The sequence below is a fragment of the Tursiops truncatus genome, chromosome 19 (assembly GCF_011762595.2).
Source record: "Tursiops truncatus isolate mTurTru1 chromosome 19, mTurTru1.mat.Y, whole genome shotgun sequence".
NCBI classification, from domain to species: Eukaryota; Metazoa; Chordata; class Mammalia; order Artiodactyla; family Delphinidae; genus Tursiops; species Tursiops truncatus.
The window spans coordinates 1,050,732-1,072,529 of NC_047052.1; the positions used below are offsets into that span (position 1 = coordinate 1,050,732).

The 21,798-nt window shown below is 60.4% G+C and overlaps 1 protein-coding gene across 2 annotated transcripts; it reads left to right on the plus strand.

Moving 5' to 3' along the window:
* The first annotated feature begins 2,566 nt into the window (after positions 1 to 2,566).
* On the plus strand, positions 2,567 to 10,901 carry SNAI3 (snail family transcriptional repressor 3). 2 transcript variants are annotated; one of them, XM_033846437.2, is made up of 3 exons: positions 2,567 to 2,699; positions 5,550 to 6,149; positions 7,964 to 10,901. In XM_033846437.2, the coding sequence occupies exons 1-3, from the start codon at positions 2,624 to 2,626 to the stop codon at positions 8,140 to 8,142; spliced, it is 855 nt and encodes a 284-aa protein (XP_033702328.1). In that variant the 5' UTR covers positions 2,567 to 2,623; the 3' UTR covers positions 8,143 to 10,901. The 2 variants fall into 2 exon arrangements, with proteins under 2 accessions (XP_033702328.1, XP_033702327.1); XM_033846436.2 differs by lacking the exon at positions 2,567 to 2,699 and having other exon boundaries at positions 5,287 to 6,149.
* Positions 10,902 to 21,798: the final 10,897 nt, after the last annotated feature.

The window sequence follows — 21,798 nt, forward strand, 5'->3', positions numbered from 1 at the left end:
GGGCTTCCCTGGTGGCGCGGCGGTTACGAATCCGCCTGCCAATGCAGGGGATACGGGTTCGAGCCCTGGTCCGGGAAGATCCCACAAGCCGCGGAGCAACAAAGCCTGTGCGCCACAACTACTGAGCCTGCGCTCTAGAGCCCGCGAGCCACAACTACTGAGCCCACGTGCCACAACTATGAAGCCCGTGTGCTAGAGCCCGTGCTCCGCAACAAGAGAAGCCACCGCAATGAGAAGCCCGCGCACCGCAACGAAGAGTAGCCCCCCCTCGCCACACCTAGAGAAAGCCCTGCGCGCAGCAACAAAGACCCAACGCAGCCAAAAAAAATTAATTAAAGAAAGAAAGAAAATATCAACACAAGAGGAATTGTAACAATCTTACCTGGGCTCCGCTTGTTCAGTGTCTGATAGAGGCAGGCGGGCAGATGGCCACAAGCCGACGTCGCCAAGTGTCAAGGGGAGACCCTGGGGTTTCTGCAGGAAGCGTGGACTTTGGTCCCTGCAAGTCCTGCTCTGGTGGAGAGCCCGGTTCCAGGAGGCCGGCGCGGGGGAGCTGGTTTCCAACAGCGAGGCGCGGGGCTTAGCTGCAAGGCAAGGCGGTCGTATTGAGGACAGAGGGACGCAGAGCAGGTGGGGACAGCCCCCCGCCTCCCTGGGGCTGCACAGGTGAGAACAGGGCAGACACTCGGATTTTCCTCTGTGAGTGGTACCCTGGTCTGTCCCAGACACAACCCTGTGAGTCACAGCCCAACAGTGAGTCTGTATGACCACAGGAGGGCAGTTCTGAGCAGTTGACAAGGACCTCAAACTTCCCTTAGAGTCACTGGTTATGGCAGCCATCTCGGAAAGGAGCACCCCACCGCAGAGGTGCTCTAAGGCCCCCTGGGATCCCTGGGGCATTTCCAGGATGAGATCAGCAGGTTCTCCACGGGAGTGCATGAGCGCCCCTCGAGAACACGAGTGTCCCTCTGGGGGTTAAGGAGGTCATCCTGGCCAGTGGCCACACCGTGGGTGGCTGGGCGAGGAAGGACAGCGTGGGTGCAGGGCTGGCCCAGGTATCTGCAAGTGTCACCTACGTCTGGGACGGGGAGAAGGAAGGGAAGGTACACGTTAAGCTTGGGAGGCCACGGAACAGGTGAACAGCAGAAGGCAGCCACGTGCACGGCGACACGTTGCCAGGCCCGGCCTGCGGGAGAGACGCGCGCCTTCCCCCGCCTGCGCACCACCTGTCTATCCTTCCGCACGCCCTAACCGAGCAGCAGACGCCCCTCGTGAGGCTGCAAGTGCCTGCCCGGGTCCCAATCCCACAGCTTCGTAACTTCTCAGAGCCTGTTTTCTCTCCCGCGAAACTGAAGGCACATAAGACCCTGTGTGACGCAGGCCTCCCTCCTCACGTCTCTCCACGGTTCCTCTCAGACTCCCCACCACCTCCACCTTGTCTCCAGGCCCACAACTGGCAAAGAGCACCAGGCTGCACGTGGCACCTGGGCCTCTGAAGGCAGGCCTTCTGCACAGACATGGAAGCGCCTGGCGGCTCTCCGGGGCCTGGCAGTGTGTCCCCACCCCCCCACAGAGACTGACCCCTGAACTCATGAAACGTCCACATCAAAAGGGACCAGAAAAGAAAAAAAAAAAAAGAATCGGTCTGTTTATTTGGGGCTTCCCTGGTGGCGCAGTGGTTGAGAGTCCGCCTGCCGATGCAGGGGACACGGGTTCGTGCCCCGGTCCGGGAAGATCCCACATGCCGCGGAGCGGCTGGGCCCGTGAGCCATGGCCGCTGAGCCTGCGCGTCCGGAGCCTGTGCTCCGCAACGGGAGACGCCACAGCAGTGAGAGGCCCGCGTACCGTAAAAAAAAAAAAAAAAAAAAAAAAGGTACCTGACACCCAGGCGTGGCTGGCTCTTGGAGGCACCGAGGACTCCAAAGGATACTGAAGGAGGTGAAGCTGCCCGGGTCATAGCCCAGGCTGCAGCAGCGGGCACATGCGCCGCCCTCTGTGATTACACTTCGCACACCGCCTGTCTGAACCCCTGGTAATTCCGGAACGCCAAGCGGTGTCCTTTCTCCCACAAATGAGCTTTCTGGAGGCCTGGGGCCAACTCCTGAAGCACGGTCTCCTCCACCAGGCCGGCCGACCCCCTGGCCACCACTCTGGCCAGTCAGCCGGTTCAGGGCTAGTGCTCATCAAACCTACCGCTGCGGGTTTGCGCAGGAGGCGGGGCCGGTGTAACAGGCTAGAGCAGGGTTCTCCAAGGCTGGGCTCGGCGCACGCTCCCACCCCCGGGTGGACTGAGCCCAACTCGGCTTCCGCCCAGCCCTGACCTCCGCCCTTCAGTCCACGTCGAGTGGGCGCGCCAGGCCCCGGGGGCGGCGTGACTCGCAGTGCGCGCCAGGGAAGTCCCGTGGGGTGGACACGCAGCCACGCGCTCCCTCCCCTACGGCCCGCGCACCTGTCCTGGGCGTGGCCCGATGCCCCGCCCCGAGGCCCCGCCTCGCCCCGGCCGCGGGGCGCGCTGGTTGGCCGAGGCGGCGCGCTGTGTTAATGACCTGACCCTCCCGGCACCTGTGGGCCGCGCTGCCCGCGGGCGCCGGCGTAGGCACAGTGCGACCCGCGCGAGGGCACCATGCCGCGCTCCTTCTTGGTGAAGACGCACTCCGGCCACAGGGTCCCTAACTACGGGCAGCTGGAGAGGCAGAGAGGTAGGGGCTGCGGGCTCCCCTGCCCTGCCCAGGGCTCGACTCCCGCGGGGCAGGAGGGGCGAGAACCCCGGGAACGGGAACACCTGTCCCAGGTGGGAGGAGGGGCCCGAGACCACGAGGCTGGAGGTAGACAGGTGGCCCGCGGGCGTCTTATCCGCTTCAGGGACCCCAGCCTCGCGTCGGGCAGATTGGGTGGGGATTTTCTCTCCACTTAGAGAAGTTTCCAGGCCCCCAGTCACTCTGGGGCTCTCCCGCTATGGCCCGGCATGCCCATCCCAGCAAAGGGGACCCCAGGGCCATCTTCCTCCTGCAGGACGTTTGAGAGAGCCCCACGGATATTGCAGAGAGAGACGAAGTGAGCCCAGGCTGTTCTCCAAGAGCGCCCCAGAACATCCTGGGTTGGGTGGTGAGCAGAGAGGCCAGAGTGACCCAGGGGCCCTGTGGTGCCAGGGCCCAGCTCGCACAGCGTTCCGCTGTGCCCCCTCCAATGCCTCCTCACCCCTCCTGGGGTTTCCTTCCCTCCCGCCTCCCTCACCCCAGAGGAGGTTGCCCAGGGCAGGCTGGGCTAAGGGGCTGCAGTTGTTACCCAGGTGGGGAGACAGGTGCCCAGGAACCAGGACTGTGCACTCATTCCCACTCCCTGTCAGGGTCAGGGACACGCAGAGGTCCCGCGGCAAAGGCCTCTCTCGAGGGGTCAGAGGCGCCCCCAGCTCCACAGCTTCTTGGGGGGGCACCCTCTGGGGGATGGCTCAGTGACTTAGAGGGGGACAGGGGAGCGACGCTACGGAGACCAGGGCACACAGTTGGTGCCCGTCCAGAGCCCTTTAGCCCTCTCAGGACTGGGAGCGGGGAGGGAGTCCAGGCTGGTGGGTCCCCGGGACTGGGCTGCCACCAGGGGGCACCTTCTAGGAACGGGATCATCAACTCCACATTTTGAAATCCAGTTCATGAGTCACCACCAGCAATTTTATAAAATAAAAAAGAACAGAAGCCATCAGAGCGCAGTGCTCGCGGTGAAGGAAACTTGTTTCAGATATACGTGTATGATAGAACATGTAATTCACACGGGTCGTGGCTTTGAACGTTTAAAAACTATTGTTTAGACTCCAGTCACACAGCGAACCCCTCTGAGCGTGCAAATCCTGGCAGCCGAGCAAGGTCCGGTGACTGTCAGGGAACAGCCTCAGGGCCATCAGTGCTCTGCTCCCCCCTCCTTGTAGCACCAGCTTCCTGAGGGCCAAATGGCCACGGCGATCCTCCTTCTGCCAGGCAGTTGCCCCAAGATAGGCCAGAGATGCTGGATTTGGGGTCCCCCACTCGTCACTTTTAAATAAGTGCCTTTTTAGGCCTCCCCAGGGAACCCCTGAAGCCAGAAAGGAACTTAAGTCTCTTCTCCCAGGAATCTGAGCTGCAGAATGAATTAAAAAAATCTAGCTAACCCAGGGGCTATGCGGAAGCATTTCAAGCTGTTAGCAGTAGCACCCGGCATATGGCTGCCTCTCCCCTGCCCTCCCACTGGAGTCGGCACTGGCCCCCTAGACAGGGTTAGGCTCTGAGGTGATGCCTGGGGTCAGGGTAGTGGCTCAGCCTCAAAGCCTTAAGGTGACTTTTTTCCCATACAAGGGCCCCTACTGGAGCTTCTGTGTGGAGTGGGGGGTCCTAGACTCTCCGGGCACCCCAGTGCTGTCTCCAGAAATTCCTTGGACTTCATCTCTTAGCTGGTCCAGCCTCCATTTCTGGGAGGACAGAAACCTGGCAAGCTGATTTTATAATTGGGAAGACTGGAGTGGAAAACGGTGAGGTCAGGAGAAAGTGGAGTGTGGGGGCTTCCCCACTCCCCTGCATCCTCATCAACACTTGTAATTGGCCTGTGTTTAATTCTAGCCATGCTAGTAGGTATGATGTGGTACCCATTACGGCTTTAATCTGCACCTCCCTCATGGCTCATGACGTGGTGCACCTTTTCCTGTGCTTAAGGGCTGTGTGTACATCTTCTTTGGAGAAACGTCTGTTCAGAGTCTTGGCCATTTGAAAAGTGGACCGTTTGTCTTTTTATTGTTGAGTCGCAAGGGTTCTTTATATATTCTGACACCAATTCCTTATCAGATCCCTAATTTGCAAACATTTCCCCCATTCTGTGGGTTGTCCTTCTCAACCCAAAGCCTTGGTGTGGACATAGAAATGGGGCCAGAGATTTATCTCAACACATATGCAATAAGAGATGGGTTGAGGGCTGGAGATCGGGTCTCTAGGGAAATGCAGAACTTCACTCTTGCTAACATGTTTACTTTGGGGGCTTCTGCCGTCTGGGTCAGGCGTGAGGCGTGGTGGCCCACACGTATGGGAGCAACAGCCTGACGGCGGGCCGGGCCAGGAGGCAGTGGACACCACCACAAACAGTCCCTCCTGAGCTGGGAGCGTCTGCAGGAGGCTGTGCGCACGCACGCCACGGCGGGCGAGGGGCGGTCGGGAGGTGGCCGGAGGCTGATGAGCTGTGAGTTAAAGCTGCGTGGGGTCCCAGGCTGCAGCTCCGGGCTGGCCCTGCGGCGGGTGGGGCTCAGAGAGGGCGGCTGGGGGCCCTTCCTCGGCCCCTGAGGGCTCGTCTGGGACCCTGTGAGATGCTTCTCTTCCCTTGTTTGTAAGGAGGAACTGAGGTTCCTGCTTGGACGCTGTGCTCTCAGGCTGCAGCCGCCACTTCCGCAGCCCATGCCTGGCTCGTCAGACCTTCTCTTCCTTCCCGCGGGGCTATGGATGGCCTAGTGGTGGGATTCGGCCAGGAACGCGGGTTGGCGAACTCGCGGCGCTGGGACTCAGGCTTCACCGTGCATTGTCTCCCCTTCCCGCTTCTAGAAACCAATGGCGCCTGTTCTGCCTGCGGGGGGCTGGTGGTACCCCTCGTCCTCCCAGACAAGGCGGCCCCGTCCACGCCTGGCGACCCTCCCCGGCCCTGGGACTTCACCTCCGTCGTCGCCCACGTCTCCCTGCCCCTCCCCACCTTCCTGTGTAACGAGGAAGCTCGGGGGGCCTCGGGGCCAGACCCCCTGGAAGTCAGCCTGGCGGACCCTCGGGCCGGCCGGGCCCTCGGCGCACCTCTCAGAGACAGCCTGAAGCACCTCGGCCTGCCCCCGCTGCTGGCTCTGCCCACGCGCTGGCCCCCGGTCCTGGGCACAGATGGGGCCCAGGCTCCGGGCCACCTGCCGGGGGCCGAGCGGGCCCCCTGCACCCCAGTGGGCTTCCGCACGCCGGCCGCACTGGCCAGGCACCAGCAGCTGCAGTGCCACCTGCAGGCTCAACGCTGCTTCACCTGCAAGTTCTGCGACAAGGAGTACGGCAGCCTGGGCGCCCTCAAGATGCATATCCGCACACACACGCTGCCCTGCCTCTGCACCGTGTGCGGCAAGGCCTTCTCCAGGCCCTGGCTGCTGCAGGGCCACATCCGGACCCACACAGGTAGGCGCCAGGGCCCGTGAGGGATCTGGCTGGGGGGCGGGGGGGTCCGGGCCTCAAAGGAGGGGAGGGGTTGGGTTCATAAACGAGAGGATGGATGGGCACACACGGCGTCTTTGTCCTGGTGTCCCGAGGCTGTGGCACAAAGAGCCACACCCCGGGGGGCTCAAAACATCAGAAATGCTCACAGTCTAGAGCCGGAAGTCTGGAATCAAGGTGCCGCGGGGCCGGGCTCCCTCCAGATCTGGAGAGGGGGATCCTTCCCACCTCTGCCAGCTCCTGGGGCCCCAGGTGTTCCCTGTGGCCATGTCATGCCAGTCTCTGCCTCTGTCCTCACACGGCCTCTCCCGTGTCTGTGTCCAGATTTCCCTCTCGTTATGAGGACACCAGTCACATTGGGTTCAGGGCCCGCGTGCTCCGGTACAACTTAAACTGAACTTGATCACATCTGCAAGGACTCTCTCCAAATCAGGTCACACTCACAGGCACCCAGGTTTAGGACACGGATGTATCTTTCTGGGGGGACACGATTCAACTCGTAACACCTGGCAAAGCGTGGGATGCACAGGGCTTCCGCGGGGCCTGACTTCTCAAACAGTCCGTGGCCTTCCTCACTTCTGGAGCAGCGGGGGAGGAGGGTAGCCAGAAAGGCCTGGCTTGGGGGTGAGGACCCCAGGGCTCACACAGCCTGTCTGACGGGCTGCGGTTTACCCAGGAGCAATCCCGTCCCTGGGTGAGAGGGTGGTCACAGAGCACAGGCAATGCAGGAGAGAGGAGCAGCTGCGGACAGGAGACAGGGACAGGAGGGGGGATACTGGGCAGGGAGCTCGCGGTCTTTCATTCTGTAGATTACAAACTACGGCCCAGAAAGAGTGCAAGGGCCGGCTCTGTCCAAGGGCAGCCAGGGGCTGAGCTGGACCCCACCCCAGGCCTTCCTCTTAAGTCTAGGACTTTGTCAAGCACGCGGTGAAAGGGAGACAGGAACAGGCCGGGCACTTACAACAAACACTCTCTGGAACTGGACCCTCCCTCACCCTCAGTCACGGCTCTGTGACTCACACGATAGAAGGGTTTTGCAGGAGCCTTTTTCCAGGCTGGAAATCCACCTGGTTTTCCCCGACCGCTCGCTGAGGATGTCCCCTGAGCGCCCCATCACAGCGCACAGTCAGGCGGCCAGGACGCGATGCTCTGGGCCCCGCGGGACTACAGGCTGCTGCCTCCCAGGGCCCCTAGGGCTGCAGGACTCCCCACACAGGCAGAGCTGAACAGATGACTCTCACTGACGCTTTCTTTTACACTTGGGGGGTCAGCCTGGAGGGCAAAGCCCCAACAGAAGGACTTTGTCCAAATCCCTGGTGGCCCTGATTGGAGGTGGCCTGGAGGACACGGGAATCCTCACTGGTCCTGAGCTCCTGCCCTTGTATAGCCGCCTTCAAGGTTCCCACCATGGCTTTCGGGGGGCGGGTACAGCTGCCAGGAGGCCTGCAGCGCCGCTCCGTCCAGGGCTGGTGACAGAGCGCCCCAGGGGAGCTCCAGCAGAAGCCAAGAGCCATTTAGCCAAGATCTGTGTTTTAGCTGCTGCGGTCTCGCCCAGGTTATCAAGCACACGACCCCCTCAGTGGAGGGCAGGTGCTAAGGCCCCCGTCACTGACCCCGAGGGAGCGGGCGACACAGAGGAAGGCATCGGCCTCACTGTGAGGGCTCAGGAGCCTTGGGATGGGGGACGGCCTATGCGCTTGCAAGCCAGCGGCCACCCTCCGCAGGGCTGTCCTGGCCGCTGCAGCCGGTCGCTCACCTGTCGCCCTCCCCTCCCCCAGGTGAGAAGCCCTACACCTGCCCTCACTGCAGCAGGGCCTTCGCTGACCGCTCCAACCTGCGGGCCCACCTGCAGACGCACTCGGACACCAAGAAATACCAGTGCAAGCGCTGCGCCAAGACCTTCTCCCGCGTGGCGCTCCTGGCGCGGCACGAGGAGTCCGGCTGCTGCGCCCCCTGAGAGGCGGAGGGGCCGCGGAGCTGGGCGTCCTGGGAGGGCGCTGCCCTTCCCTGCCCACGTGAGGGACTTCTCTCCGGGGACGACTCTCGTCCGGTTGACAGCCTCGTCCACGCCGTTTCCAGCGAGCTCTGGTTCCGGTTCTGTTCCTCCCAGTGACAGCCGGTCGGGAGCCAGTCGTCAGCACGGAAGATCCCCACGTGAGGCTGACGGCGGGGCTGCCCTGGATGCCCTCCACTCCGGACCGGCAGTTTGACTTGGGCCGAGCACATCCGTGTGGGCCACCTGCGTGGGCAGAGCTACCTGGAGGCTCCCCTCCACCTGCCTTTGATGGCATCTGGGCCAAGCTGTCTCATGTCACACGTGCACAGGCGCACACACGCGACACGCACACACCCTCCCCTCCTCACTAGGCCGTCCTGAGGATGGGGCAGCGAGGGAGGCCCCGCGGCGGGTGGATCTGGGGCGATAAAGAGCCCGCACTCCTGCTGCAACATCCTCTGAGGCTATGAGGCTCACCCAGTCCCCTGGGTCCGCAGAGGAGGCCGAGCTCGGACAACCTCTGCTGAGGCAGCCGGGCTCCTGGATAACGGGACCCTGTGGCCAGACCGGGGCGGGGGGAGCTGAGGGGGAAGGGCCTCGAGCTGTGCGGTCCTTACCGGGTGGGAGCAGCAGGTGAGCAGGGCGCCTTTCCTTGGAAGGAAGGGAGCGGACGTGGGGACAGTACAGCGAGGACCAGCGGCGGGGTGAGGGTGCGAGAGGGGGACCGAGGCCGCGTGTCTGTGGCAGGCGTTCATGCCCCCCCGAAGTCTAATTTAGAGGGGAGTCCCCCCTGCACCTGCAGCATCTCTACTGAACACCACGGACGCGTCGTCACTGCAGCCACCTCCCCGAGGCACTAGGCCCCTCACCCAGCGCCCCGGCCTCCTTCCTGCACGCCCTCTCCTGAGGCTGCAGCACCCCCAGCCCAGCAAGCAGCCGACCTCTGACCCCACCCAAGACACATACCTCCCCAAACCGACTCAGACGCTGAGAGCCCACTTCCTTCTCACAGGTGGCCTCCCCTCACCCCCAGGCCCCGGGCGCTCACATGCTGGGCTGGCCCTGCCTCTCGGCAGTGTCTGAGTCGTCTGCACCAGACCCCGGAGGGTGGCGTCTAGGAAGGAGGAAGGAGGCCTGAGTCTAACGGAGAAGGGCTGGATCCTCGGTGCAGGAGGGGACACCTGCTCCTCCCTGCAGCAGGGCTGGCCCCAGCCAAGGGACAGGGCTCGGCACCTTGGTCCTGCCCCCGGGATGGTGCCGCCCGGCAAGCAGCACAGGCCCCGTCTCGGCCCTGAGCCACCAGACCTGCTGACCTCCTCCCCGTGTGACAGGATGCTGGGAGCGCTCACCAGGCCCACACAGCTGCCAGCTCTGCAGCCCCAACCCTGGGTCCCCACCCGCAGATCCCTCCTAATGCCGAAGTCGGGGGCTGAAGGTCCCTGGGTGGCTGGTTTGATAACGGCAATCAGAGGGGGCCTGGGGACATCCCAGAGGAAAACTGACCTTGACACTGGGCTTCCCTGGATCGAGGGCGACCCTGATGAAACTGACCACCCAGGAGAGCCGCTGCTCTAGCCTAGAGCAGACTGATCTACCCGCCCACAGAACAGAGAACCTCTCCAAGGAAGCCACGCTTGCACTCCCAGTCCCACTGCCACCCCCCCACAGGGATCAGCCTCCCCCGAGGGACACACGGCGGGACCGGGAGGCTTAGCTAACGTGTCAGCTTGCTGGGGCGGCCGTAACAAACCCACAGAGCGGGGGCCTCAGACCACAGAGACAGACTCCTCCACAGCCCCGGAGTCCAGAAGTCCGAGACCGAGGTGCCGGCCGGGCTGGTCCCTGCCGGGGCCGAGGGAGAATCTGCCCCAGGCCTCTCCCAGCTGCCGCATCTGCTGGCGCCTCTGATGTTCTGTGGCTCGCGGAAGCGTCACGCCCTTCTCTGCTTCCATCTTCACGTGTGCGTGTCTGTGTCCGTGTCCAAATTTCCCCTTTTTATAAGGGCACCAGTCGTACTGGGTGAGGACCCACCCTGATGATCTCATCTTGACAGCGTCCGCAAAGACCCTGTTTCCAGATGAGGCCGCATTCCGAGGTACTCGGAGGTTAGGACTTCAGTATGTGAATGGGGGGCACCGCTCACCCTGTAACAGCTGATGAGAGCACACGGTTTGCCTAGAGAAACCTGGCGGGTCCCCGTGCTTGGACTTATGGAGAGGAGAGTGGAATGCCGTTCCCCCCAGGCCACAAAGGATCAAGGGGGCAGTGAGCCCATGACCGACTTACTAGAAACGCGTCCTCCAAACGCACTGTGACCCACCCGGACCGCCCTCCTCTCCGCTACCCTGGTCAGGGGCCCACAGCGGGTGGGAACAGGCCTCTGCCCTCCAGGGACATCCCTCCACTGTCTCCCGAATGCCGGGACCTCTGCTAAGCAGGGTGGGCAGCCCGGGGCTGGGGAGCCTCTCATCCCTGGCAAAGGCTAAGCTCCAACCGCACTCGTGTTTGTGCCCATCGCACTGGAGGGCTTTTTATTTTAACGGCATCCAGATGCCTGAAGGAAGCTATATTGTAAATTGTGTTCTATTTCTGAGCACCAATATCTAAATGAAGCGAGGCACCTGTTGGGGATGGAGGAAGGGAATTTCACAGGCCTAAATAAAGTCCATGTTTGCCCTTCTGTGCCGGCCCATGGAAAATGCTCTTATATTTATATCTGGGCTGGCGGAGGGCAGGGGTGGCAGAGGGTGGGTTGGCAGGCGGGATGAAGAGAGGCCCGGGCACCTGCCAGGGAGTCGACGTGGAGCAAGTGGGGGAGATGTTCCCCTCCGAGGAGGGCGGCTGCAGTCAGCATGCCTCGTCCCCGCCGTGGGGCCATGTCCCCACCGGCCACTCAGGCCTCACAGCTTCCCACCCTCTGCTCCTCATTCCTCGTGACTTTGCCTGGTCGGCAGCATTGACCCGGGATGCTCACTTAAGATCTGGGTTTTTGGAGCCCTCTCCCAACACCCACAGATGGGAATCAGGAGGGGTACAACCATCCCTCACACCGGCCCGGGTGAGGGCAGGACTGCTACCTGGGTCCCCCCAGCTATAGGCTTTCTCTACCCCAGTTTTACGCATTACATTTCCCCTTTTCTCCGTAAAGAAGGCCTTCTGGCCGCACAGCTTCAGGCACGCTGTTGGTGCCTCTCTCCAGGGAAGGAGCCCCAGGACCAGGGGAGCTGGAGGCGGGTGTTTCAGAGGCGGCCCAGCTCAGTCTGGGCAAAAGCAGGAGCCTGAGAAAGCGCCAGGATTCTGGACGAGAATCGGAACGAGCCGAGGGCGGGGCGGCGTCAGCACCACATGAAAGTCGCTCCCAGGAGGCACGTGACGGGCAGCGGACAGAAAACCCACGCGCGCGCTGCCTTCTGACTGGGACGCGAGCGCCTGGCCCCGTGGCTCGGGTCCCGGAACAGGTGTGAGAGGGACACCCAGCCTCTCGGGGGCCTAGCTCCCTGCCCCGCTCCCCGTGGAGAGACCTCTCTCCTGAAGGCTCAGGCACGCTAAGGTTATGGCTTCCCTTCCAGAAGCCCAGAGGCTTCTATAAATACCGTGCTGGGGGTTCTCTGGCAGTTTTAAAATAGGCGGCTCGTTACTATCTATACTCAGCGAGCCACTCCTGGCCTCCACTTGGCGGCTAAGTATAGCTCCCTGGCAAAGTGCAGTGGAACAAGTTTCCAGCCGCCATCACCTTGTGGATGGCGGAGGATTCCAGGGAGAGCGCCCCGGCTGCCAGGACTCAGAGGTGCGGGGAGAGGCTGGAGCTGATGTGGGGCGAGGCGGCACCGCTCCCCCAGCCGGGGTCTGTGGGAGTCTGCTGCGAACACAGAGCCTCCACCAGATCCAGCAGTGAGGCGTTCCGGCTCCAGCCTTTACAGTGGCTTCATTCCACTGTGAAGCCTTGGTTCCTGCTTCTGAGCACAGGGGAGTGGGCTGCCCTCTGTTCCAGAATTCAGGAGGGGCCCGGGAGACACAGCAGCAAAAGGAGACACGTGGCACACCAAACATAAAATACGATCGCTACCTCTAGGGAGACCCTCGGCCTTTAACCCCTCCTAGACTCTGCGTCCATTTCTCGACCACCAAGTTCTGGCTCCAGGAAACCTCTCCTCCCAGCTGCACCCCCCAGCCCAAGCCGAGCTGCCCAAGAGATGGTCTGGCAGCTGCCCAGGGTGTCCTCAGGTGCCAGCAGGGCGCTGGGGAGAGCTGACGGACAGGAGGGCAGAAGGTGTGAGGGCGGGGCTCCCACCAGGGTCCATCCTGCTGGGTGAGCACGGGCCATCCTTGGGTGTCACGTGGAATAGAGACCGTCCTCCCAGGCGCCAGTCAGTGCTCCCCACCACCCAGGGTTTCACAGCCAGCTGTGCCCAGGCCTCCCCCTCCCCACACCTCTGCCCCTCAGGGCTGCTTTTGCCCCCTATAAGGGTCACCTGTAACTGGTCCTCAGGCAGAGGCAGAATCACCTCAGTCTTGCTCCCAGCTCCAACACCTGCCCCCTTTCCTTCTCCCGGGAACAGGCCTGGGGCCCAGGACACAGTGACACCTGTACTTCTATAGGGAAGGCAGATCATGGAGTCACAGGGGCTCTCTGGGAATGCTGCAGCGTGACCTCTGACATGCAGCTGCTCTGAACTGGCCAGAAAGAGGCTGAGGACAGTCGAGGTGACCCTGCTGGGCATCGGGGAAGCATGGCCCGCCGTCTCACTGGCTCCGCTCACCCCAGGGGTCGTCTCCCTCCTCCTCCAGCAGAGTAGTTCTCACAGGTGGCCTGCAGACCCCTGTCCGGGGGGCCACGCGCAGGGAGACTCGTTACATTCCTCACAACATCGACGGTGCAAAAGCAGGGGGCTGCACCACTGGCGGCTCCGCACAGACCGAGGCACCAAAGTTCACCACCACACACTCACGCAGAGCAGTGCAGCTTCAGGACGTCCTCCAACCTGAGTCCTGGTCCCTGCGACGTTCTGAGTGGAGATGTGGGGAGTGTGCGCGGCCCTCCACTGCCACTGGAGGGGGACCTGCCGTGTGAGGTGTGCAGGGTCACCTCGACCACAGTCCTCGCAGACGGCTTCTCAGAAAAGGACCAGTGAGCCTGCCACTTCAGGGAGGACGGACAGTATTTACTGCCAATGATAGCACTTGCGCTTTCAGGAGAAAACGGCAATTTTGGAAACGTCTGTCTTCCGTAAAAGCTTGGCAACTTCCCAATCTTAAAGACTTTTCTGATGAGGAAGTGAGTTTTTCATACTGTAAAATGAAACATGTCAGGGACTTCCCTGGTGGCGCAGTGGTTAAGAATCCGCCTGCCGGTGCAGGGCACACGGGTTCGAGCCCTGGTCCGGGAAGATCCCACATGCCGTGGAGCAACTAAGCCCGTGCGCCACAACTACTGAGCCTGTGCTCTAGAGCCGGTGAGCCACAACTACTGAGCCCGGGTGCCACAACTACTGAAGCCCACGTGCCTAGAACCCATGCTCCGCAACAAGAGAAGCCACTGCAATGAGAAGCCCGCGCACCACAACGAAGAGTAGCCCCCACTCGCCGCAACCAGAGAAAGCCCGCGCGCAGCAACGAAGACCCAACACAAAAAATAAATAAATAAATTTATATATATATAAAAAAGAAACGTCAGCATTTGGAAGCTCTGTGTAGTCAGTGAAGCAATATTTTCCAAATGACGATGCGGATGTCACAAAGCCCCGCCTGGACCAAAGACGCAAAGCACCAGACAGACCAGGGAGGCCAGTGGAGCAGACTGCGGGAAGCTCACTGCCGGCGCCGGGATCACAGCACAACGGGCAGAGTTCAGGTGCTTTCAAACAAGAGCCACATCGTCCGAAAGTGGTTCCAGCGCGTCCCCGCCACACGGCTAGGTTTCCTTCCCACACGTCAGCCAAAGCGTCAGAAGGAGGACGCTGAGGGGACAGCCTGGCCACAGACGTCCACGGGGCCGCACGTGGACACTCGCAAAGATGCGAACCACCACCACTGTCCACACTACAACTCTGCCTCAGAAAATGTCTATTGTTCACAAAACGTTAACACGTGATGGGTTTATCACTGATCATTTTCAATGAACTTAGTGAACGAATTCCGCAAATTGAACTTCCGAAGTGGGTAAAAACAGATGGAAGCCTCCACACAAACTAGCTCTCTGGGGCTTTAATCGTCTGGGCGGGCGTGGGAAGCCCCGACCCTACCCGGGACCCTCGAGTGTGAACGTGAGCCCTCAGGGCTGGAGTGGCAGGGGGGCCGCCCGGGGAGGAGCTGGGAGGTGGGTCCGCCGCTCCGGGGAGCCATCCACCGGTCACGGGGCAGCTCTGCCCTGACGTGTTTCTTGCTTTATCCACTGACTCCGGAAATGACTCTCCGAGGCCACGTGGTTTCCTCACACGTGCATCACGAGAGACGGGCCCTGTACTCACCCTCCCACCCCACAGTCAGCCAGCTGCACCTCTCAGGCCTTCTCAGACCAGCATCTTCACCTCGACCTTCACGGCCACCTCCCAGGCCGACAGTGGAAGGATCCTCCCGGCCCCCGCTGCCACCTCCCATTCAGCCTGCATCCTGTGCCCCAGGGGCGGCTCCACGACCTCCTCAGCTCACGCCGTTCCAGCCTCAGACAGGCTGCCTGCCCCGCAGTCTCAAGTTCAAGCCTGTCGCCCTTCGCATCGCACACGAGGCCACTTTCTCCCACGAACCCCCCACGTGGCGGCAGCCTCTGCATCCCACGTGCCTAACCTCTATCTGATCCGGGACAGGCCCTCGACAAACACCGAGGGAATGGGGGAATAAAGAGGAACCAGGGTGAGCCTTGGCCTAAACCAGACTTTCCTGCCCCTTCGATCCAGCTCTGGGGCTTGTCTCACAATCGCGGCTTTTTCCCGCCCTTGGATAGGGGTCTGCTGTGCTTAGCACAGACGTGATAACCGTCGTCAGCCCCAGGAGGCCCGGCAAGCAGCCTCCTGGGCTTATCCAGGCTGCATGGATCAAGCCCCAGATCTAGGTACAGGGGCAGCCGGGCTGCAGGACCACATGTGCGGGTGTCTGGAAGCAGGTAAGCCGGGTGCACATGTCCCCTGATGAGGGAAATACTTTCCACGGCGGTTGGCTCGAACAGGGAGGCCAAGGAGTGTGGGCGGGATGCCAGCTGTCCACCCAGCTGGCGAGGCTTCCCAGCCTCGTGCATACAGTGGACGACGCCGGGTCTGGAGCCCTCGTTTCAGAAAACTGGAAGCTGCAGAGGCTGCGTTATTTACTCCTGATTTAATGAACAGTTTCTTCTGAAGGGCGACTGTACTCACTGAGAGCTTCTTTGGGGACCGACAGTAATCAACAGGCACTGCGGACGGACATGGCATGGCGCCGACACGACCCCTCTCACGGCTTCATCCCCGTGAGGGAGGACGTGGCACTGAGGGCCCAAGCAGCTTGTCCAGAGTGTCACGGCGGGTCCACGGCAGGGCTGGGATTTCTGGCTCCGGAGTCTGTAGTCTTGGCTCCTAAACCACGTTGCTGCTCAGTAAGCAATCCTGAGCTTTCCTTTCACTTGGAAACCACAAATAAGGCGCCAGATCAGGAGAGCAGATACGTTTTTGACGCAGGGCCAGGGCGTGGGGTGAGACGGTCAGAGGGCAGCCGGACGCGCAGGAAGGGGAGCTCTGGAATCCACATGGGAAGCGGGTCCCCTCCCACGCCTGGTGTGGGGGGGAAGATGGGCTGGAAGCAAGGAGAACGGCAGGAGACACTCACCATCTCAGAGCTGACCGGGCTTTGGGAAACAGGAGAGAGAAGCTGAGGAGAAAGAGGAAAGGGAGGTTGGAGCGCCTGGTCCACAGGAGGGCTGACGTGGGCTGCTGCGAGCCGGGCTTGGGGGCTAAAGGCAGGTAGGCAGCCCGCAGCCCCTGGTGAACAGCCCTCCGCACTCTGCCTCCGGGAGCCCAGCGCCCTGGGTCTCAGTGAGACCTTAAGCGTTTCTGTTGGAACCGTAAACGTCTCACGGGAAGCTCGCAACAAGATGCTGGCAGACGCGGCCGGAAGGCACCTCTCAAGGTTCGCCAAACACCTGCAAGAGCGGGGATGACCCCGGGGCCGCTGAAGAGCCCACAGAGGGTCCCTGCTAACGGCTACAGTGACACACGCGGAGCAGCCTGCTCTGTGTCTTTGTCCCCAAGAGCTGGGGAACTGGTGTGTTACAACCCACGACAGAGTACACAGGCCCGCGGCCCCACACACCTTTCCTGTCTCAGCGTCCTGGAGACCGGACGTCCCAGACCCAGGGGTCGGCAGGGTGGCTCCTCCCGAGGCCGGCTTCTCCCCAGGTCCTCACGTGGTCGTCCGCCTATGTGTCTGGGTCCTATTTTCTTTTCTTTCTTTCTTTTTTTTTTGGTACGTGGGCCTCTCACTGTTGTGGCCTCTCCCGCTGTGGAGCACAGGCTCCGGGCGCGCAGGCTCAGCGGCCATGGCTCACGGGCCCAGCCGCTCCGCGGCATGTGGGATCCTCCCGGACCGGGACACGAACCCGCGTCCCCTGCATCGGCAGGTGGACTCTCAACCACTGCGCCACCGGGGAAGCCCTGGGTCCTATTTTCTCATCTCTTTTCTTATCTCTGGCTTCACTTTAGTCTAATCCGCTCTGTAAAGATCCCACGTCCAAACACGGGGCCTGCAGGGTGATGCTGGCTCCCTGCCAGCTGTGTCATCTCCCAACAGGCCCCAAGAGGAAGGACTCTGTAGGGAATGGGAGCGCACAGAGGCTGGGACTGTGAGAGGCCCACTGGCCAATGGCAGAGCAGAGATCCAAACTCGGGTCAGACACAGCAGCTGGGAGTGGGATCCAGGGTAGAGTGAGCTGCTCCTGGGAAAACGTCACTCATTTCAATAGGGGGGGAGCAGGGGCCATGCAGACGGACGAGGTTAGGGCTCAGGCCATGGTGCTGGTGGAAACAGGGCCTCTGTGTCTCTTCACGATGGCATCAGGCCCCGCAGGAGGCCCTGCACTCAGGCGACGCTCCTGAAACTCATGCTTCTTGAACATGTGCATACGTGCGCTGGGCCTATACTCGAGGCCCGAGACGCAAACGTCAGACGCGAGGAACTTAGCTGGCGGTCCAGTGGTTAAGAATCTGCCTTCCAACGCAGGGGACGTGGGTTCGATCCCTGGTCAGGGAACTAAGATCCCACATGCCGTGGAGTAACTAAACCGGCGCGCTCTAGAGCTCACGCGCCACAACTAGAAAGCCTAGAGAGTCCGCACGCCACAACTACTGAGGCTGCGTGCTCTGGAGCCTGCACACCAAAACTAGAGAGAAGCCTGCATGTTGCAAAGATGGGCCCACGTACTGCAATGAAAGATCCCGCGTGCCGCAACAAAGATTCCGCGTGCTGCCACTAAGACCGGACGCAGCCAAATAAATTAATTAATTCATTTAAAATCCATACGTTAAAAGAAAAAAGAGACGCAAGCAGGAGGAGGGGAGGGGGCTCACCACCCACACCCCGCCCTCCTCCAGATGCAGCTTCATTCCCCACTTGTGGAACTTCTTCCCGCGCTGCCCTCTCGGTTCCACGACTGAAGGCAAGTACTTTTAGATGAGCAGCTGGGCAAAGACAGCTCCTCTGACACCATGAGCGTGTTATCCTCAGACGACAGCAAGAGCCCTCTCCCACCCCCTCTGAGCCCTTCAGTTCAAAGTCATCCACCTGGGCCTCACAGAAAATCCTGCACAATCAAACTTGCTTCACTGAGAGGTGGCTGGCATACGCTCACTCGCACGTACGCTGGCGTCCACGTGTGATGCGCACCTGTGACACCATCGCCCCCACCGACGGAAGGGACATACCCACCCCCAGGAAGCTTGCTCCTGCCCCTTCCTCATCCGCCCACCCCACCCCCTCGGGAGCCACTGGTTTGCTTTCTGTCACTACAGATGCGATGGCGCTTTCTGGAATTTCCACGGGTGGAATTTGCCACGATTGCCCTCCCTCTGTCTCCAGCCCTGGGCCCTCGACACGCCCTGTGCTTTCTTCCCATCTCACTCCTCCAGGCCTCAGGCTCTGTTCGCTGCCACTCCCCTGCTGGTCCAGACCTTCCATTCCAGACTGTCACTGTCTGTGACACTTTATCTCTTAGCCTACGTCACAGAAGAGGACAGTGGCACAGACCACCGCGGTGACCTTTTAGAGGTCTCGCTGGCCACAGACAGCCCTCGCTCCAATGCATCCATGTCACCGACTGGCTTTGCTCTCAAGACACAGTTACAATCACATCATTCTCCAGGCTGTCGCCACGCCCGTGGGACCACAGCATATATTTGCATCTCCCGGCGACCCACCGCTGTCACCTGTGGCCTCCCGTGCCACTCTCTCTGCTGTGCTTTTGTTCAGTCTTTTTTTAAAAAAATATTTATTTGACTGCGCCAAGCCTTAGCTGCGGCACGCGGGATCTTTAGTTGGGGCACGTGGGAGCTAGCTCCCTGACTAGGGATTGAACCTGGGCCCCCTGCGTTGGGAGTGCGGAGTCTTAACCGCTGGATCACCAGGGAAGTCCCCTTTGTTCAATTTTTAGAAGCTGTCTCACCTCCACAAGGAGGTTGCCAACCTCCCCCCTCACCCGATACAGCCCCTGCTGGAGGAGGACCCCAACGAAAGTTTGTGAACGATCAGAGAAGCACGCACAACTTAGCCAAGTTTAAAAGGACTCCGAAGGCTTCAGAACTTCCCTTCTGTGATTACTAGAAAGTTACACTCTTCCCTCAAGACAGAGACAATGGAAGGTGATTTTGAAAGCCTGAAAGTATGAAGGCCGGGGTGACCTCCCACGAGTCTCCGCGCGGAGCGTGAACTGAGCTCTGTTTCTCCATTTCTGCTACCAACCCCACTACTCTGTCATCCTCACCTTCCCAGGATGTCAGCAGGTCCTCTGCAGCTGGGTCATCTTGACACTCAATTCATCCTATAAGGAAGAGTCAGGGGTCCTTAGAGACATAACTACGAGAAGAGCCAGGCTCAGACACAGGAAGTGCTGTGCAGGGACAAGACCTCACAGAAAGGAGGGCCACCCACCTCCTTGCATCTGCGAGTGGACCAGGATGGGAGATGCACCAGGTACTTGGGGAAACTGGTGGGAGTTCTCCAAGTAAGTGGTAGAGGCTAGGGCTTCATTTTTTGACGCTTTAAATGACCACGTGACCTGTATTCTTTTATGTGCATCAAACGTTCCTTAATAAACAGGAAAACTTTTACCCAGAAACAATGGCTGTGGGGGGAAAAAAGTTATCAAGAAGAAAAGGGTAGGGCGGGCGTCCCCTGCAGTGATGACCGGGACATGGTCCAGCCGACAGCCCTCAGCCCTGGGCCACTCCACCGAGATGTTTTCTCTAGATGGGGATGGCTGGTGAGCGTGGGCAGTTCCTGGATACTTACAAGGCAATGCAAAGCGGAGCACAGAATGTGACTTGGGACCGTTTTGCTTGAGAGCAGGGTCAGTGAGCCATGGCCAGGGGCCAAACCGAGCCCTCCCGACCGGTTTTGGACAGCCCAAGAGCTGGGGGTGCTCATATCAAAGAAAAGCAAAAGACGTAGCAGGGACTTCCCTGGTGGTCCAGTGGCTAAGACTCTGTGCTCCCAATGCAGGGGGCCTGGGGTTCGATCCCTGGTCAGGGAACTAGATTCCGCATGCGTGCCGCAACTAAGAGTCCGCATGCCGCAACTAAGGAGCCCACGTGCCGCAACTAAGACCCAGCACAGCCAAATCAATCAATAAATATTAAAAAAAAAAGACACAGCAGCATTATTCACAATGGTCAAGAGGTGGAAGCAGCCCAGCGTCCACGGATGGATGAATAAAGTGTGGTCCATCTGTACAACGGAACGTCGCTCGGCAATAAAAGGAAGGAAACCATGACGCTTGCCACACAGGTGAACCCTGAGGACACGATGCACAGTGAAATAAACTAGACACAAAAAGGCAGGTCCTATATGATTCCACTGACATGGGGACCGAAAGGAGTCAAAGTCAGAGTGACAGAAAGTAGATGGTGGCTGTGAGGGCCGGGGAGTCGGCGTTTATTGGGGACAGAGTCTCAGTTTAAGAGGGTGAGAACGTTCTGGAGGCGGACGGTGGTGACGGCTGCACCGCAGTGTGAACGCTCTTAGAACTGAACGCTCAAACCCGGTTAAAAGGGACGTTGTGTGTCATGTGTATTTTACCACTGTAGAAAAATACCAACAAAATCAAAAGAAGACGTTGCGGCCTGAAAATTCTCTGAGATGCACACCTCCGTGTCCGTGTCACTTGCTCGTTTTCTAGCGCTGCTCTGGATCCGCCACAGCAAAGGCAGGTCGCGGCGGCCGAGCTGGAAGAGGCAGGAAGCCAATAGTGTTTGCCACCCAGTCTTCTGCAGAAAAGCCTCGAGCCAGTGCCGGGACCCACGGAGACGGGCTCGCTGTGCGGGCGCAGGGTCAGAGTCCTGGGCCTGTAGAGGTCGCCGAGTTCAAGCCCTTCAAGATGAGAAGCCCCATGGGACTCCAGAAGGTGACGGAGAGGACAATGAGAAACGAGGCGCGCAGTGAAATCCGGGGCACTGGCCCTTCTCGCTCTGAATGGGTGCTGCCGCCGGGCTGCTGGCTTGGCCTGGAGGAGAGAGGAGCTTCCTCCTATGTTCTCCCGCTCAGTGGCTCCCACCGCCTCCACTGCCAGAACGTCCCCCCCACCAGCGCCGCTCCGACCCCCCCGGCTCCGCCCCCCCCCCCCCGGACTCCTCTTCCGTCCGCTTGCCCTGGACCACACCGTCTGCATCGCCCACGTGTACCACCTCGCGGTGGAGTCCACCTGCACCTCATCACCCCTGCAATGGCACCTTCTCTGTAAGTAGCGAATCCTCGCCCACCAAGGTAATCTCCCCCGGGACAGGAGACTCCCTCCCTTTCCATCTCCCACTGCCTCACTCCCTGGTGTTTCACACGTCCCCGGTTCCAGAGTAACCTCGCTGCTGAGGATCTCGAGTGGACTGAATTGAAACGAAAGGGCAATAAGGAAAGATCTACGTACAGACACATATCATCTTTTCAAGTCACCTCCCATCCACTAAGTCCCTTCAGGGAGCACTGCCCTGCTGTAGGAAACACGCTCTCTGCGGCTTCGAAAGTTACCCCCACGCTGGGTTGGCCTGACTGCAGGGCCTCTGTGCACTGTGTTATCTGTCTTTATTACTCACGGGGTGGCCCTCACCCAGCAGCTTCTGCCGTCGACACCTGGGGCGCTGGCTACACAGGCAGACTCCCAGGCCTCCTGACTCAGAACCTGCATTGTGGCACCCTCCCTGGGTGACGGGTACGCATGCCAACGTTTGGGATACGCCATCCCACATGCTCTCTCGTCAACACTGAGAAATCACCACAAATAAAAGGAAACCTGGGAATGCACATGAAACCGCAATGAGACACCAGGTCACACTTCACAGCCCTTGGGATGGCTACCACAGAAAAAGAACGGAAGAAAAGAACAAGGGTCAGCGGGGACACAGAGAAACGGGAAGCTCGTGACTGCTGGCGGGGATGTAAAATGGTGCAGGC

Bases quoted from the DNA above. Each gene is read 5' to 3' on its own strand.
- SNAI3 (XM_033846436.2), top strand. From the start codon at position 5,447: ATGGATGGCCTAGTGGTGGGATTCGGCCAGGAACGCGGGTTGGCGAAC. The intron at 6,150-7,963 runs GTAGGCGCCAGG...CCCCTCCCCCAG, and splicing joins CCACATCCGGACCCACACAG to GTGAGAAGCCCTACACCTGC.